Source organism: Anoplophora glabripennis, unplaced genomic scaffold (assembly GCF_000390285.2).
Source record: "Anoplophora glabripennis isolate ALB-LARVAE unplaced genomic scaffold, Agla_2.0 scaffold91, whole genome shotgun sequence".
Classification (NCBI taxonomy): domain Eukaryota; kingdom Metazoa; phylum Arthropoda; class Insecta; order Coleoptera; family Cerambycidae; genus Anoplophora; species Anoplophora glabripennis.
This window is the reverse complement of record NW_019416224.1, coordinates 195,566-213,654: the sequence shown is the minus strand read 5'-3', so window position 1 is coordinate 213,654 and position 18,089 is coordinate 195,566. Positions and strand designations below refer to the sequence as shown.

At 31.4% G+C, this 18,089-nt stretch overlaps 1 protein-coding gene across 16 annotated transcripts in view; it reads left to right on the top strand.

Moving 5' to 3' along the window:
* The window catches only part of LOC108904398 (muscleblind-like protein 1), a 771,591-nt gene that overhangs the window by 745,779 nt on the left and 7,723 nt on the right, over positions 1-18,089 (top strand). For 11 of the 16 annotated variants that reach the window (XM_018706932.1, XM_018706928.1, XM_018706929.1 and 8 more), the window contains one exon: positions 11,679-11,786. The exons of the other annotated variants lie outside the window; for them this stretch is intronic. In XM_018706932.1, coding sequence (XP_018562448.1) covers positions 11,679-11,786 — 108 coding nt within the window. The remainder of the gene's footprint in view (positions 1-11,678; positions 11,787-18,089) is intronic. 16 annotated transcript variants of the gene reach the window in all.

Sequence of the window (18,089 nt, the reverse complement as noted above, 5' to 3'; positions counted from 1 at the left end):
ATTGATTGCATTCACCGCTACGTCATCCGATCTCTTCTTACAATTAGAACTAACAAGGGGGAAGATCGTAGTTGTGGATAAATCTGGTCTGTTGTGTGTTTTCTACCTCTCTTATAATAGTTTTATGAACAAGTTCATGCTCTCACTAATACTTTATAATAGTTTTTTCATTCCTAGCAGAGAGGAACGCAAAAGATTGTTCATATTGCAAAAGAGAGAGCGTTATCGTTTGCCGGAAAGGCCCCCTTTTATATTGCTGGTAGTTTTTAAGTGTGGCTGGCATATGTTCCTGATGCAATGACTTGCGGCTATCTTCTACGCTGTCTGGAGCTAGGGTGGTAGAACTACGTAGGTAGCAATTCAACTAGAATCGTCTCTGTGTCCGTAGCTGGTCTCCCCCCCGATTGATTTAATGTTTTAGCATGGAAAGCTGTGCTCTGCCGACAAGCCCTGCTCTTTGACCTCCCGTCACCGCCAAATACTTTCACTATATTGCGACCCCGCCACACCTTTTCCCACACGATCCGTTTTATCCAACCATTTCAGATGGGCAAAAATGTATTAATCGTCCAATTCAATTCGGGTTTTCTTTGAAAGATGAAGTTTGAAATATTCTATGACGTCACATGACATTTAAAATATACTCAGTTATCAGACTCTATTTATTATTTTCTTTTTTCTTGTCAATTTGACAAAAGTGGGTTAAGAATTTTTTGTATCTGACTGCGCCACTGGATTCTGTATGCCCTAGATTGAGTTTATACCAAATTTCATGAAAAATAATCATTGTCCAATTGTTAAATTAGTGTTAACGAGTTCTCCATTCTCTTTCTTGCTAAAATGAATTAATTAAATAGAATAACGAAATATTTACCAGTTTGCTCTGTTTGTGGTTTAGTCCCTTTGCCAATATATTTTTTATTTTAATGGATGAACCATTTATTTTTTTAAATTGCTAATAACACAAAAAAAAATATTTCAACCACAATTTAAATTTTTTAAAAATTATATTTAACCTTCGTTTTTTTTCTATGAATTTGTATATCTCTTTGGAAAAAATTTCATAACAGTTCTTAAATGTTTGTGGAATAATTACATACAATACATACAATTAAAATGTTTTTCATTAAATTCTATCCGAACTAAATTGATGAGGTGCAGAATTTAATAAGATGCAGTATGGTTTTAAATATGGTAACCAATTTTTGATAAACTTGACAACGAAAAAACAAAACAAGTAGGTAGGCTTTTATAACTGAAAATATATATTTTTGATCTTTCAAAAAACAATCTGAATTGAATGTTAAAGGGGTTTTTATCTAAAATAGGCCATATGGTATATACATTGTGATTCGAGGTTACCGTCCAAAGAGGAGACATTTTTTTATTTATTTATTTTTTGGAAGAACGAAACCATAAGAGAATTGCTTTACATGTTACCATGGACATATTTAGATTTTGATGTTCATATTAGAAGATGTTAAATAGCCGAAAGCGATTAAATAATTTTATATTTAATTCCGCAGTTCCGCCTTATTTATAATTTTCTTTTTGAACAAATATGAAAAACATAACCGTTATGTTGAAAGTAAATGTAATGAACTTATATTTAATTTAATGGAATTTTCGTAAAGAAACCAAAAAATAGTTTTTATAGTAGACCCTTGTGTAGAAAGTGATAAGCAACAAGCAAAGTTTTTAAAACAGCTAAGATTTTATTTATTTTGTTCTTACAGTCTCATCGTTTGTTTAAATAACTACATTGGCATGTGTATTAGACAGGAATATTCATATAAATAATTTCTAAAAACCACTTATGGTGCAAATAAATATGTCAATGCTTATTTGTCGTTTGTTTTTTATGTAGTAATATTTAAGGCCAATAAATGGCTGAAAAAAATATCTAGTGAAAAGAAGAAACAACAAATATGTACTGCAAGATCTGGATAAGTAATGTAGTAACGTAATTAACTAAGGTCAGTTGTGTTCACCGGTCGAGTTCATTTTCGGTAATAATGTCTAAAAAAAATAAAATTAATAAAATTACCACCAGAAGTTGAAAAAAGTTGTCAACGGTGTGACATGTCGACGGAATCACGCTTTAAAAATTTTTAAAAAATTCAAATGTGTTCGTATTTTTAATTACAAACCATTTTCCTTTTATATTTTGAAAAATTAATTTTCGGTTAGGTCACAATCATATCATTTTATCATTCTCTGAATTCAATATTTGTACATTGAAATCCATAATATGTCTTTCGTAACTCGTTTATTTTGACAAACGATTTAAAGAGTAACTTCCTACAAAGAAAAATAAAGAAGTTACCCTTCAGACTGTAATTAGAGAATATACAGTGTTGTCCCGGACAATGTGATAAATTGGTCACTATGTAATATCTGTATGCACAATAACTAGAGCAGTTCGACAAAGCAATTAATTGTAAATTTATCACACTGATCGCACATTAATCATATTGCCCATTTTTCTTTGAATAGTGCCACAGTTAAATATAATTTGTAAGGTCATTACATTTAAATAAATGTGGACTGGATTATGTTAGGTAGATTTATATGTATCACACCGTCCAAATATAATTTAACATTATGCATAGTGCCCAGTCAGTGTTATAAATTTACACATATTTGTCACTCTATTCTCTCGCTATTATGCATATAATATCCGGGTACCATACCCAATAATGACATTGTACATAACATGTAGATTAACTGTTTTTATTTACACATACAATGGTTGACGTATTTTTCCTGAATTTATTGAACATTTTCCTAGAAGAAAATTATATTGTTGATTACTATTACTCTCATCTAAAAAAAATACTTCTTAAAGTCTTACAATACTACACTTTTATGTTATATTTTATTTTTGTTATTTATATCAGTTTTATCATTAAAAAGTCGTTCCTTACAAATGTTGGTGCAGTATACTTACCTCTTCCAATTTTATTCGTTTCTACATTAAAATTTCTTGATTATATTAGATTGTTGCTAATTAGCAATTTCGAGAAACATTTAAAACTACTGCAAATTAATATAACCGATATAATTTTAGAGTATTTTGATTACCAGATTTTCATAAAAAGGTAAAATATTTAAAGATAGAATGGTATATCCTTTATAGGTATTTATATTTAGAATCGTACTATAATGAAAGAAAAAATTTTAAAAAATTATTCTATACAGGGTGTAACTTTACGTGGGAGTCGATTTTTTAGTAAAGTTGTCATTAGTTGTCATTAGTTTCAGTCAAAATATGTCATTTAAAAGCTAATTATCATACACAAAAATCATGAACGCTATTTTCATTTTAATAATTAAATCAGTCTGTTGAGATCAGCAGTCATAAACGGATACGTATTTACAATATTGAAACATTGTTATTACAATTTTAAAGCATTAATTGTCAGTTCAGGTTAATTTACTTTTACACTTTACACTTTATAATAAGCAAATGTTATTTGAATAATTCAAAATTGACCCGCATTGGCGTTTTATAACATTTTTCACAAGTTTAATGAACTGGTACATTTTCTTCCTTAAAATAGGAAAAGCGTCTGAACTCCCGTTATGTTAGTGTATTGTCATCCTCATTTTGCCACTTAGGACTTGTTGCCGCCTCTGTTAATTCCATTATTTGCACAAATCGATTAGCTTTCTACTTTGCCGTATAAAGGTTCAAAGGAGAACCCGCCCGTTCTTCCTTTGAAGTGCTTTAAGACTAAATAGTGGAATTAGCTGTTAATTAGGAACGGCACTCGCAAATATTGTTTCAAACATTGATATGTGTTGATGAGTTTTACAAAATGTAGTTTCTATCTGTGAAACTGTTCCCCAGCTCTTTATGTGATGCTGTTAAGTAATATTTGTACTTTGTGTTCGTCCTGATTATATGAAAATTATCAAAAGAAAATTGATTTCTTATTTCTAAAGCACTTTTATCACTATCATGTCCGCTATATGGCCCGAATCTTAAATGTGTTCATATATTTCAACTACGGTTTGAAAATTGAACGCCATTTTTCAGAATTGCAAATATTTACACTTATTCATTTTGGTAACCGCTGTCCACATGGAAGATAATAAAAATCTTGCGCACTGCTGTTTGCCAATGTATCGTAGAGTTCGGGAAGCGCGGCTTTTAACAGAGTTGGACTTGACTCATTTGCTCGGTTTTTATTTTAGTGCTTTTTTAGACTTTGTTCCGGCTGTTCCATTCTTTTATTTTAGATGTCTCCATAAACAACTGTAAGCTGTAGATAGCCTATGTATTTAAATATTTGTACAAGGTGTTCCACTTTATAGATACCTATAGTAGAAGATTGCGATAATAAAAAGAAAAATCAGAACAGTGTCCTCAATTTGATCCCTAAAAACATTGTAGCAGGCATATGATTTACAATTTTGGGGAAGTTATAGTTTCCAATTAAGCGCGTTTTTGGAGTTTAATTTAAAGCAGATTTTTGAGTTGAGCACCCATTTTCCTAGCACATGTCATTGTTAAATGAAAGACTTCTGAAATTTGAAGTTCTGGTTCTAATAAGAACTGCCAATCTCCGCACTCTACGGTCATTGTTTATCAGAAGACACAGCGTTGACAGGTTGACCCATTTTTGAGAATTTGTTACTTTCATGGATGGTGTTTTTCTTTTAAACGCTTTTAATTGTATTTGGTAAGTATTTTTAGTCAACTATGTATGTATTTAAGTAAAATATGGCAAAAAGTAAAACGGTAGATGTTAAAAACATATTTTCTGTAGCAATAATTTTATACGCTGGTGGGGTAGGTACGTGGATTAAAGAAATATTTCAAATAGTCGTCAGTATCACGATAAATACGGTAAAAACCCATAGAGTTGACCATATAGTATATTTGATGGACATATTTTGTGGTATTCATCCGTCGTAAAAGCTGTTAAAAATACTCTATTTTTTTTAGTCAACAATGGTAATATGTTTCTATAAATGATTTCAAAGATTTTTAGATTATCGGCTAAAAATACTTTATTTATTTAGCGTTTTTTTCCCGTTTCATAAAATGCAGCTCTGTGTAACATCACTGCATACGTTATACGTACCTACTGCTACAGTAAAATCAGCGGTTCTCAACAAATTTTCTGTTAAAAAAACATGTATACATGTATCTAACTTAAATCTGACTACTTTAATTCCTAATTTTTCACAGATAAACTGTTAAATGCATGTTCCACACAATAAACTGTACCGCTACTGAAAACGTATGTACACATTTAAGATTCACTCCGTATATGTTAAAAATAAATACTCTTAACAACAAGTTACCAATTGACCAATGTAGTGTCAAAGTCATTATTATTCAATTAAATACTGTATGTTACATTTTGTCCAAAATATGTAGCCGAAAAGTAAATCTGCTTCGACATGTAGAATACGTGTTGTACAAATTATGTTAAATTTAAAACAATATTGGATATATTTAAATGCATATAGCGAGCCTGGCAAACACAGCAAGTTAACGTAGCGCTCTTTGTGGTCATATTATTAACTCTTTTTATGTGTATAGCGAAAATATTTAAGATAGCTCCGTGTGCTCTTAATATTAGGCAGCAATTATATTGGAAACGTAATTCGTGCGAAATTCTACAGTCTTTTGTAATTAAAAATTGAAAGAAATCTATATTGGTGTCCGGATTGTGTTCATACGAGTTCGTACAAATTTTTGAAACGGCTAAGAGAGCTTATTTTTGATAGTAGGCACAAAAATTTAAGTATTATTATATTGGGGAGACAAATTGGATTGCTAAACTTCAAGAAAATTAAAAATTAATAATGTATAATGTCCAGAAACTATTTATTTAGAATTTTTTCGTCCGAATTCTTAAATTACAAATAACAGATTACAATGCAAATCATACTTTGTTAAAATGTAAGTAAAGTAAAACGGAACAATTTGTTCAATACTGTATATTATTTAAATTATATAAAATTAAATTTTTCTCTCGCGATGAGTGGCTTTCATACTTACATAAAGTCAAATCCATAATTTTTTACCCTTTCGGACAAACTGAACTGATGAAAACAAAACTCCATGAGAAACTCGTAAGAACAGGACCCAAACAAATGCAATTACACACATATGTAAATGTACATATTTCTTTTAATTTGACAATTTCAATGAACTCGTACAATTTCTTACGAGATTTTCTTATGAATTTGTATACAGTGTAACTACGGCCTTATACAGAGCCTTCATAAATGATTACAAGTCGCGTAACTGTTGAGCTTAAGCAACCAAATTGCACAATTGGCATTGTTAACTGAAAATCCCTAAATATTAACGTCATCAATATTAGTGGCTTGTTTATAATGAACAACGACAAACCGTTACATCTACGCTCAAGATGTCGTGGATGATTGAATAAAATGTCGTGAAAAGGTGTACCAATGACGGTGAAACAAAATGTTGTGTTTTAACATCTTATTGTTTTAACCATTTTTAATTTTACTAAAATATAATTGTCAGCGCGAAGGAAATAAATAATTTAATATTTAAAAATAAAATATGAAAATCCTGTAATGTTTTGTCGCGATAATGTAGCATAAGAAATATTGTTTCCTTTAATATTTGGTATCAATTGATATATTTTGTTTTTTTTTTGCAATTTTAATTAGATGATTTCCTCCAATTTAATTGAAATTATAAAATTTCAAGAATCCTTATTATATTGTTCCTATAATTTCATCGACTTTGTACCTACCACATGCCATTTTGCAGTCTACATTATTTGTCTCAAAGTAGCTAATCCCAACGTTATAATATTTATAACAATTATACCTACTGTGTTTTTACAGTTACAACTCACACTGTAGTTGGCTTTATACCCCTTAGCAATTTGTGTAGTTAATTTTCGTCAACACCATACACAACACAAACAATAGTGGAATAGATAACACAAGTAGATCTGATATGACTTATTTGTTTAAGTTTACTGAAAGATCAGCTAGCTTGTTGGCAGACACATGCTCCTCATTGCGTCAAGAATGTTTGTTGTCTTTTTTTTTGTTACAGTTCCCTTTTTATTTTCCGTTTAATGGCAAGTGTTGTACAAATTTTCAGGTGCAGTTATCCAGAATACCTCCTTTATAGTTGACAAATATTGAGCTGTAATTGAAGTTTTACGTACATATATATGCCTATAAATTTGAAATGTGTTTTATTATTGGATTTGGTGCTTTTGGTGTTCGTGTATTTGTTGTTAATTGCTGTGAATTTTACAGGAAATGCATGCAAACGTTTAAAAATATTGTGCCTATCATTTATATAATTTTATCCAATAGGTTTTTTTGGACAGAGTGCCTCTGCAGCTGATATATATTGTACGCTCTAGAACATGCGTCGAAATTTTCCGGTAGATTTAACGGCCATTTGAAACTCTATGGACGTAGCAACATTTGCCGGATTTTTTCGACTCTCACATACTTTAGTACAAGCGTCAACACCAGTTAATACTTTTAATTTGAAATAATGCCAAACGGGAGGAGAGGGTCAGTTATCCCCCCAATTTATCTCTCTGATGGGAGAGGATGTATAAATTAAATTATAATTAAGGGTGGATGGCGCTTGTATATTCTTTTTCAGCCAAGCTGCCTGCATGACCGACTATGTATATTATAGCTTCAGATATTACCGCCCAACTTCCCGATGAAGTTGTCCATCGCACCTGCACATTTCCAATTCGACTGAAATTGTAGTTGCAGCTCGAAACATGTCAGATGATGCCATAAATATGTCAGATATATTGATATTTACTCGATACCGCCACTGTTCCCAGCAAGACGTTGCTACTATCACTGTATCGATACTAAAATATAAACGTTCCCGCGTTATTTTGGAAAGACAGGTCCTTTCAGGATAACTGTCTGCATAAAATTTGACTACGTTATTAAATATAAAACTACAGTCGCATAAAATTAAATTAAATTACCAGCACAGATTCAATTTTGTAGATAATATTATTAAACAACCAACAACAATTTTCGGAAAGCTACGTCATTATGATAATAAGTTTTGCAAACTTCAGTGCAGAAAACACAATCATACTAAAAAAACATTTCTTAGAAAATTTGTATTTAGGCAGCGCAAATAACATATTTTCTCAGATTGAAATTAATTGTGGAATTATGACAAGGTCAACCTGATGACAAATTTACTTTCTGGTCAGTACATTGAAGTTGATTCATTATTTTTACGACTTGCAGTGTTATTTATTTTAAAATGTCATGAGTGCCAACAAAAATAATTAAGAATATCAAAAAAATCTCGTAGACTTATTATTTAACTTAAAGTGAGCATGCTTTGCTATACAATTCTAACACCAATTTTTGATATATTACAATGTTTACACGGATGTCTGCTCTTATCAAAAATGTAGTAGTTACTTGAGTGATATGAAGCAAAGTATTTTTTTTTTTGTTTCATTCCGGACAATACAAAAATTAGATGATTATCTCAAAATCTAAATAAAACTAACTCTTTGTCATTCCGTTTACCGCAAAGCTATTTCTTTTAAATTTATTCTTATTTGTTAAATGTATCTACAGGGTGTAAATTTAAATAAAAAATATATAAATGCTTCCTGATAACCTTCAGACCAAAATATGACAATTAATTTTAGTCTAAAGGTGATCTTTTGCGAGTTGCAAGTTGATATTAGAAAACAAATGTTTGTACAACATGTGTAACTGCAACATATTTGGTCATATTATCATATTTTGACCCCAAGATTATCCGGTATGTAATTTATGTGCTTCAATTAAGTGCATCTTATATTATGAGGTACTATTTATTTTTATTCCTATTGTGGTTACAGTTTTGTTTAATTATGAATATAACTGTCGTACAAATATATACTCGTAATAGTTAAAGGTAAATATTTGCGGGTCATGTTTACTTTTTGTCTGCGACTTGCTATTTTTTTTCCAAGCGACAAGCAGTTTAAGCTGGAATTTGTTTTTAATGTAGCAAATTTTCCAAACAGAAATTTCTTTCGCATTATCAAAATTTTAATGTTCCATTGTCCCTTTTCAATTTCATTACGGGAGACGTTTGTGCGATTTCCGTTTATATTTTCTTACTCAGATTTGATTTGCTTGTTCATATGAATCCGAAGGAACCAACAAATAAAAATAAAAATGATTAGGTATATTTTTTAATTTCATACCTAAATTACACTAAATTTATACACAACTCTTTAGTCAATTTATGTTTGCAGTGACTAAACTTTTTAATACATTTATATAAATAGCAATTATAAATGTGCTGGTTGATTTTATTTTCGTAATATTCTATTGTCGGGCAACATTTGTTCACGATTTAAAGTTAACAGCTTGTTAATATGACTGCGTACTTATTTGAAATCACTTGCCTCCTACAATTGCCACTCCTTAAACGGCAGCTAACAGTAAATTCAATTGAAATCATGTCGAACAGAAGCAGTAAAGATTAGTTATTATTATTAAAACCGCACCTTCTATCGGTCCAACAACTACGGACAATCAGAATTTTCTCGTTATCCAATGTTACGCATGTAAACAACTTTAAAACAGATCTATGAGCATCTAAATAGGGACCCACACTTGCTATTTTTATTAAGCCAATAGAATTATAATATCAGTTATTTTTGTGAAAGTAATAGTTTGTATTTGTTTCAATTATTTGCTTTCCCTTCTTTTTTTTTACTTCAATGTTTTAAAAGTAGAGTCTGAATTATATTATAATATAAAATTTAAAGGAATCGAGAAATAGGTACGAGTACTTATACAGTTATTCTTTGTTATACAGGGTGTAAGAAGTTTGACTGCCATTACTTCAGCATGAGATAGAGTAATCATAAATGAACAAAAAAGTTGTATATTACAGGGGCGTAAGATTAACAGTTTTCAAAATACAGCGAGTATTAATATTGGGGAGTTTCATCACAACGTGACAACAGCGCTTAACCTAACGCTACACAGCTGTCCTACGGAAAAAATGTAAACAACTATTATTGTGAAACATTTTTCGAGACGATTGTTTTCCAGTTTTTAAATAAATAAAATAAAATGTATCGATTTTGTAGTACAAAGATAGTGTTGTGACTATATTTTAGCTCGAATTTTAGTAATTATGAATCTCTTAAAAGAGGAACGGAACTTGACTTTTAATCAGATTATGAATTTGAAAAATATGTAATTGAAGTACCCAAAGATTCACGTCATCTAAATAATCATACTAAAAGTCATATTAAAAATAATTTAGGTACTTACCAAAAAGAAAAATTCAGTAATATTTAAACGCACAATTACAAAACAAACTACAACATGTCTACCACGCACGCACGACACCTTCGAATCCCATTTTCACGCACTCGCTGGAAAACAGCTCACGAAAAGGAAATAGTGGTACGCAAAAAACACTCAGACACGATCCAATTCCAGATACCAACTGAATTGCGTATTACTGGATAGCTTAGTACCTCGGGTTATCCGCCGCACCGTTGTCTCATTGCTCGGTATGGATTTTATCGAATTTTAAATTTATTACAACGTTAATTATTTTTTAGAATTAAACAAAAAGTTCAAAAAAGTGATAAACATTGTATTTTGTAGTATTCTATACACGCAGTTATGTCAATATTCCTTAATTAATTGAACTTTTGTACATCAAATTGGAGATTTTGATAATTTTTTTTTCAGAAATGGTTGAGTTTAAGACCCATGTCATATAAGGTTTTTTTGTTTATTTTAATGTATTCAATCGTCTGTTAAAATTAAGGCAATCATACAATAATAAAGTCTTTGCTCCACTTCCGAACGAACATTTCGAAACATTTCGGGCGTTATTTGACGACATTCTTCAACAATTTCTCTTTTTTGAATTTTAAGATAAAATAAGTATTTTTTTAATTTAAAATTTTTCTCAACTGCCATTGAAAATATGTAAGTAATAAGAAATTTGTAAAAAACTGTTTTTGGTAAAGTTATAGGCAACATATAAATTTTAAATATGCAATTCCACTTATATGGAGGTTAGGCACCTTTGACTCTTAGTTTCCGGACACCTTGTATTGTACTGATATCACTGTTGCACTCCGAAAATCTACTGAAACACATGATCTAAAGGTTATCATGATAATACCGCGACAAAACGTCGAGATAGGCACACGGGTTTTGTGACCTATTGTGCATGTTGCTATTAAGAGTTTTAAAAAGAGCCGTCCTACGTGCGAAGGCAAGCAGTAGCTCTGCTGGAAAATGACGCTATTACTAGCTACTCTAGTTTCGTATAAAGAATATTTACTGAAAATAAAGTACTTCTAAGTAGTTTTGTATTGAATCATCAGACATGTTTCGAGTGGCGAAATATCCGACAAAGGCGTACACAAAACAGCTTTTGGCAACAGCCGTCCAGTCGATTGGAACCCCGTTTCTCTACACATTATATCCCGCTGCCAGAACCAAAGATCGCCACTTCTCCCACCACAACATTGATAAAAAAAATACGTAAACTGGACAATGAACTGTTTCTCAAATGAATAAAAAAATCGCCTCATTGTCAGTCTCGATGAATTATTAATTAGAGCTGGTTTGTTTTATTTACCCCCTTGGTGCGGATGTGCTTGGTCTTGTCGCTGCTCTACTAATAGCCCGCTGCCGTTTCGCCATTGCTGGCCCCACCGGCCGCCACCGCCGCCCTTGAGATAGGCAAGAAGAGGCCCCGCGAGCCTAGCACCGCCGACACAGATCTATTACTGGTACCATTTGCGCCTGCTTTGCATGTCACTATTTTTCTCGTTATATTGTGTACAATAACAGTGTCATTTCCTCTGCTAATACACCACAATGAATATGAATCGTTTTGTGCTTTCACTTAGAGATTTTATATGGTGATTCTAAAATAAAACAAATATCTATAAGTATCTGATAGAATTAAAAAATTTAGGGCACATAAGCTGGAGTCCAGAAGTTAACAGATCCTGACAGAAGGTAATATCTTTCAAACATTTTGGAGTATCAAGTTGAAATTTTTAGGACCTCCACCATTAAATTTAGTTCTACCACAAAAATACCTTGTTGGGGTTAATTCAGGGGGACTGGTAGATTCTACTTTTTACTCCTAAATTTTTTATTCTCTATTTTTTCCGTGTACAAAATTAATTTTCGTAGTTTTTCTACTTAAAACAAGTATTGTAGTTCAAAATTCACGAATAATTGAGTTTAAAAGTCGAGTTTGCAGAGCTGCGGAATAATATTGCATTGTCGAGGTAGCCGTGAAATAGTGTTATACCAGTCAAACAATACTTTGACTTTCATGTTCTAAATAAGTATTCGAAATTATTGTTACATTTGAAGTGTTAGGTGAATGTTTGGATAATGCCACTGCTATCAGAAAGTAAGGAGAGAAATTTCGTCGCTAAAATTTATTGATGTTGAAAGAGTTATCCGGAAAACCACCACCACGTGGTAAGAACCTGGATAATCTAAATAGAAGACGAAATATTGGAGATTGTTGCTCAAGAGCCAGCAGTAAGTACCACGTGGTATGAACCTGGACAATGTAATTAGAAAAGGAAATATTAGAGATTGTTGTTGCTCAAGAGCCAGCAGTAAGTATAAGCCAAATTGCGTTAAAAACATTAGTTTCGCTTCACGGTGCTACATGAACAACGTCTGCATCATTTTCATTTCTGTGCAAGTGCAAGAATTTTACCAGATGATCTGCCGGTTCGACTAGATTTTTTTCTACGGTGATAGAAACGAAGTCAATCCTGGTCTCATTGGTAAAATTTTCTTCACTGGTAAAGCTACTGTGGGTACACATGTTCTCAAATAACCCATTTTTAAGCATTACGTCAAGAGCACCGCCGGACGAACCAACGTTCCAGGAAGGGTCTACGGCGGGCTGGCGCCGACGACCAGATGCGTGCTCATATACCTGCGACCGACTCCACACACAGAGACTCTCCAGCAAACAGTCGTCCCGTTAACACGTCTTTTTCTATACAACTTACAATTAGTTTTCAATAAAATACTTTATTATTACCGTTGAGAAAGCGTTTTATTCTTGCTGTACAGCGAAAGCAACACTCATTACATTCACAAGACAAGGAATGTTTAACTGACATTATCGGAGGGAAGAAAATCCTTATGTTTCCGAGAACATCATTATTAGAATTCAATGCACGGACAACAGCAATAGGAAACAAGTTTATTTTACCAAAAAATTTTAACGGTAACTTGTACCTGAATTGTTTTAGAAAACCGTCTCATCCAAGTGATCAAGGTGCATGATGGTACTCGACCTCATTTTACAAAGGTAGTAAGAAGGTGGTTACACCAACATTTTGCACTAAAATGAATTGGCAGAGTTGCACATCATCAGACTGAAATCCACTAGATTTTACTATCTGGAGTTTCTTGAAGTTAAAAAATTTACAGCACCATAGTTCATACTGAGGGATGGATAAGAATTGAGGATGTCTGCCGAGCCCTTGTGAATAACTTTGGTATTTTAAACGCACTTATGCCAGCTTTAAGAGGAAGTCTAGAATTGTATATCCAGGAAAATGGTCAACATAAACAACTACTATGAATTTTCACGGCTATCTCGACAGTGCATTACTCTGCAGCTATGCAAGTCCGGCTTTAAAACTCAGTTACTCGTTAATAATTCGCCACTAGCTTCATGCAAGGATGCCTTTTTTACGTAACATTGTATGAAAATTAATTTTATGTTGAGAATTCCTGGAAAAAGTAAAAAATAATGAATTGATGGATTCTAGGATGAAAATAACCATTGTCCCAAACCCGTCCTACCAACTAACTAACCTCAAAGGGGGATTTTTTCATGTTCAGCTAAATTGAATGGTAGATTTACCATTAAAAGCTCCCGGAAGCTTCAGCTTGATACTCACAAGCGTTTGAAAGTTATTACCGAAAAAAAGGTTTTCACCCACCCATTGAATGATTATAATTCCCCAGTTTTCATCGAAATTTAGTTTATGCATTCAGATGCCCTCAGTTTTCGAGGTTCTATTACTTCCAAAAATATTTGTATTGCGTTCGGAATAACCTTGTATTGTGCAGTTTCTTGTTTCACGTTCAAAGGGATGGTTCTGGAAAAGGAACCGAAATATACAGATCCATAGAGTTAAACTTCTTGTTCTTTATACAGGGGCTCGAATTGTACACGCCAAGCTTTGCTTGATGATAGAACATTTTGACGACAAACACCGTTTTGAAAATTAGCTTTCAACACACGATGTCCAAGAAAAGAAGTATCTTTCGCTCTATGCAAAAGGCTATTAATTGTAGTTATTAATTTTTAATTTTTATACAAACTTAACGTATAGTTGTATAAATTTCACAAAAAAATTTCATCAAGTCTAACGATCAAAAGTCATTACCGTATAAATTTCTAAGTATCTGAAAAACAGCAAAAAAAACAATTAGTGAAAATAATCAATATATACGTCAATTTTTTATGGACTTTTGATGATTGCATTGTGTTACAAATTGTATTTCGAACAAAAAATTTCTACTTGTTTTTGTTGCTAGTCGATTAGTATAAAACTTAACTTTCCAAAATAATTAGTTTCGTCGAAATGTTGGGGATGTTTTTAGTAGTACCTACCTAATTATATATCTGCCTCTGGTTGGCATATTTGTAGACCTATTTAATAAATTATTATTAGTTTCCTCAAACTATTTGAATAAATGTGATATTTATTTTAAACTTGGACACTCTGTATCTTAGAAATGAAGTATTTCTTGGCCCATGTTTTGTTCTGTCATCAGGTAAAGAATGGCGTTTACAATTCTTGACTCCCTGTAAAGGATGTCCCGAAATTAATGCAACAAAATTTGCTCATAGATTCTTAAGACAAATTTAGGACCCTTATTTTTTATTTTTGCCAAATGGTTTCCCTCTTTCGGAGTTAGAACCCCTGAAATCTGCCCCTAGAATAGTCTTCTTTATATCCCAGAAATCTGCTGTACGAGAATCACTAAATTTGGTACACCAGGGGATTTATGATATGTAGAATCTGACAGTGTTACGCTGTGTGGTGGGGAACTTTTTCGTGGCCCCCCTTGTCTTTGGAACCAAAAAAATCTAGTCGCATATTCGAATTTCTAAAAAATTATGAGCTCGCTAGAAAGCCATTGAATTTAGAAACTTTTTTGTCCCTTGATATTTTATTCGTAAAACGCAATATTTTTGAGAAAAATGGCAAATCACGGTTTTCATTCGATCACGTTTTGACATTTTTCTCGAAAACATTGCGTTTTTCGAAAAAAGTATCAAGAGATAAAAAAATTTCTAAATTTAATGACTTTCTAGCGGACTAATAATTTTTAAGAAATTTAAATATATTACCAAATTTTTTTGGCTCCAAATACAAGAGGGCCCACGAAATCGCGTCTTAAGGGTGTTCCCCGCCAAACAGCGTAGCACTGTCAGATTGCCTTAAGGGGATTCGTCGCCAAAAAACGTAGCACTATCAGATTACACATGTCATGAAACCCCTGTGTACCAAATTTAGTGATTCTCGTATAACAGGGTTCTGAGTTATAAAAAAAGACTATCCTTAAGGGTGGATTTCAGGGGGCTGTATCTCCGAACGAAAGGGCCACTTGACAAAAATGAAAAATACATGTGTTTGTCTTAATAATCTGTGACCAAATTTTGTTGCATTAATTTCGGGACACCCTGTATATATCACAAAGAAAAAAAGTATACATTATTTCCAACAGAAATACGAATAGTTGCAAAATTGATATCAGTCATGTAAAAATTACTCATATTAGGTATATACATAATATGTAGGGGAGGACTAGAACGATATTGATAAATATAAATGCAACCATATATACTAAAATTTGAAAATTCAAAGTTTCTTATTTTCATAGAAGAGTAGCTTGCAAATATTGCAAAATTTTTCGCTCATATAACTTATGCCTGTTTATTACTGATAATCGGTCTAAATTTGTGTTATTGCATTACATCTGAAAATGTTCTTTTGGTCTCTAAAATATTTGTTCAGTATGCCAAGCGAGCGATTGAAACTGAATAGACTTAAACTATTCAACTATTAAAAAAACGAAATTACTATAAATTTGATAAATATTTACTGATTCTCATAAAAATAATTAAATTATACAGGGTGATTCAAAAAACCGCTGACAGACTTCTAGGGTAGATAATACCTGTATCACGTTAAGGAGGCATTTGCGACCCTATGTTTATTAAGCCTTTTCGTCTTAATTTTTCATGTATTACTTACCCTAGTAGTTTGTCAGCGGTTTTTTTGAATTACCCTGTATATAAGGAAATGTTAAAAAAAACACATTAAGTACTAACCAAAAGTATAAAGTGTCTGTAATTGTTTGAATATATCTCCAGGGGGATTTAAATGAAAAAATGAAGTATCGCAAATGCTACCAGATAATATTTAAAATTATATAATTAAGCCAAAAATTCAGATACGTAAATATCTCGAATCATGGTTGACGTTGTTTTATAAAATTTGGTTTAAGTCGTAATTAGTTAAGTAAATAAAGATAAAAATACCGAAATATTATCAATCAGTGGATTGGGCATACTCACCAAAAATATTCGTTCGTTCGATTCGCAAATTGTATTTTAAAGAACTTGCAAATAAAGCAGCTTTGGATTAAGGTACATTTGGCCCAATTATATTTTGGTCTTAAGATTGTCTGTCATATGTGCTACTTTTTAAACATGCCCTTTCATATAAAAATTAGTTGTAAGTAAAAATGAAACAAATAAAATTATTAACACAAATGAATAAAATACACTGGTTGCAATTTTAAATTTTATTTAGAAATTAAAAAATGAATAGATCTTTTTAGAAATTAAATTAATTCATTAAGTTCATTTTAGTGGATATGGAGTAATGTAGATGCTTATATTTTAGGAAGTCTTGTGACAGTATGCTCGTATATATTTTTAAAACCATTGTAATATTTTTTGTAGTAAAATTATTATAAAGTTCATTGAAAATATTTGAGTTCAATTCATGCGTAACATGATAATTTATTAATTAATTGATTGACAATAATTATGGTTGCATGACACTGATTTTTATTAACACTGTAGCTAAATTAGCAATGATTAATAAAAATGAAGGTATCAATGCTGTTTCATTTAAAACATTTGTATTGTATCTAAATATAGTCGAAATATAGCATTGTTTCTCAAATACAAATAAAGAAGCCACAATTCCCAATTTGTTAGGAAATATTAGTATAAATCTCGCGTTTCACAAATAAAGTTCCGACTGATTTTTATTAAATTTTACACAATACCTATTATATTACCAAAGTTGCTACATATCGATATTAATTTGCTGAACCGTAAAACATAATTAAAAGTGAAATTATTTGGAGCTTATTGTTACAAAATTTAATCCAGTATGGAAGTAAATTAAATATTATTAAATTAAACAATTAAGAAATTAGAATTCATTGTGCAAAAAAAATCTAAAAACTATGTGCATCGATTATTATTATCAGTTAATTTTAAGCAAATGTTTTAAATAATTCTTGTTTCTTTTGTGGAAAATATGGACATGATCTCAATAGTACATACGTTAGTTTTTATGAATATGGTATTTGTGAGACGCATGTTTTAAACTATTTCCTGATAACATAACAAAAAATGACGAACAGCTTTAAAGTAGGTAATAAGAAGGCTTCGCTATAAATAGTAATTTTGTATTTAATTTTTTTGACATCTCAATGATTTTAAAATATATTAATAATACTTGCCTTCAAAAAATAGGATCAAAGACTGATCCTATTTTTTCTCATGACCTATAGCTAGAATAGTTTGATATTTTTTCCTCGCCCTACTTATATAATTATGCAGAATAAGAAAATCATATCAATCATGTTCCACAAGAATTTGTTAATTCGAAAAGAATAGCATTTTAAGTAGGTACTTTTTTTAATTTTTTGTGAAGAAACATTCAACACTAAATTATATACATATTTTTACGGCGACTATGAACATTTTAAATTAATTTTGAATAGAA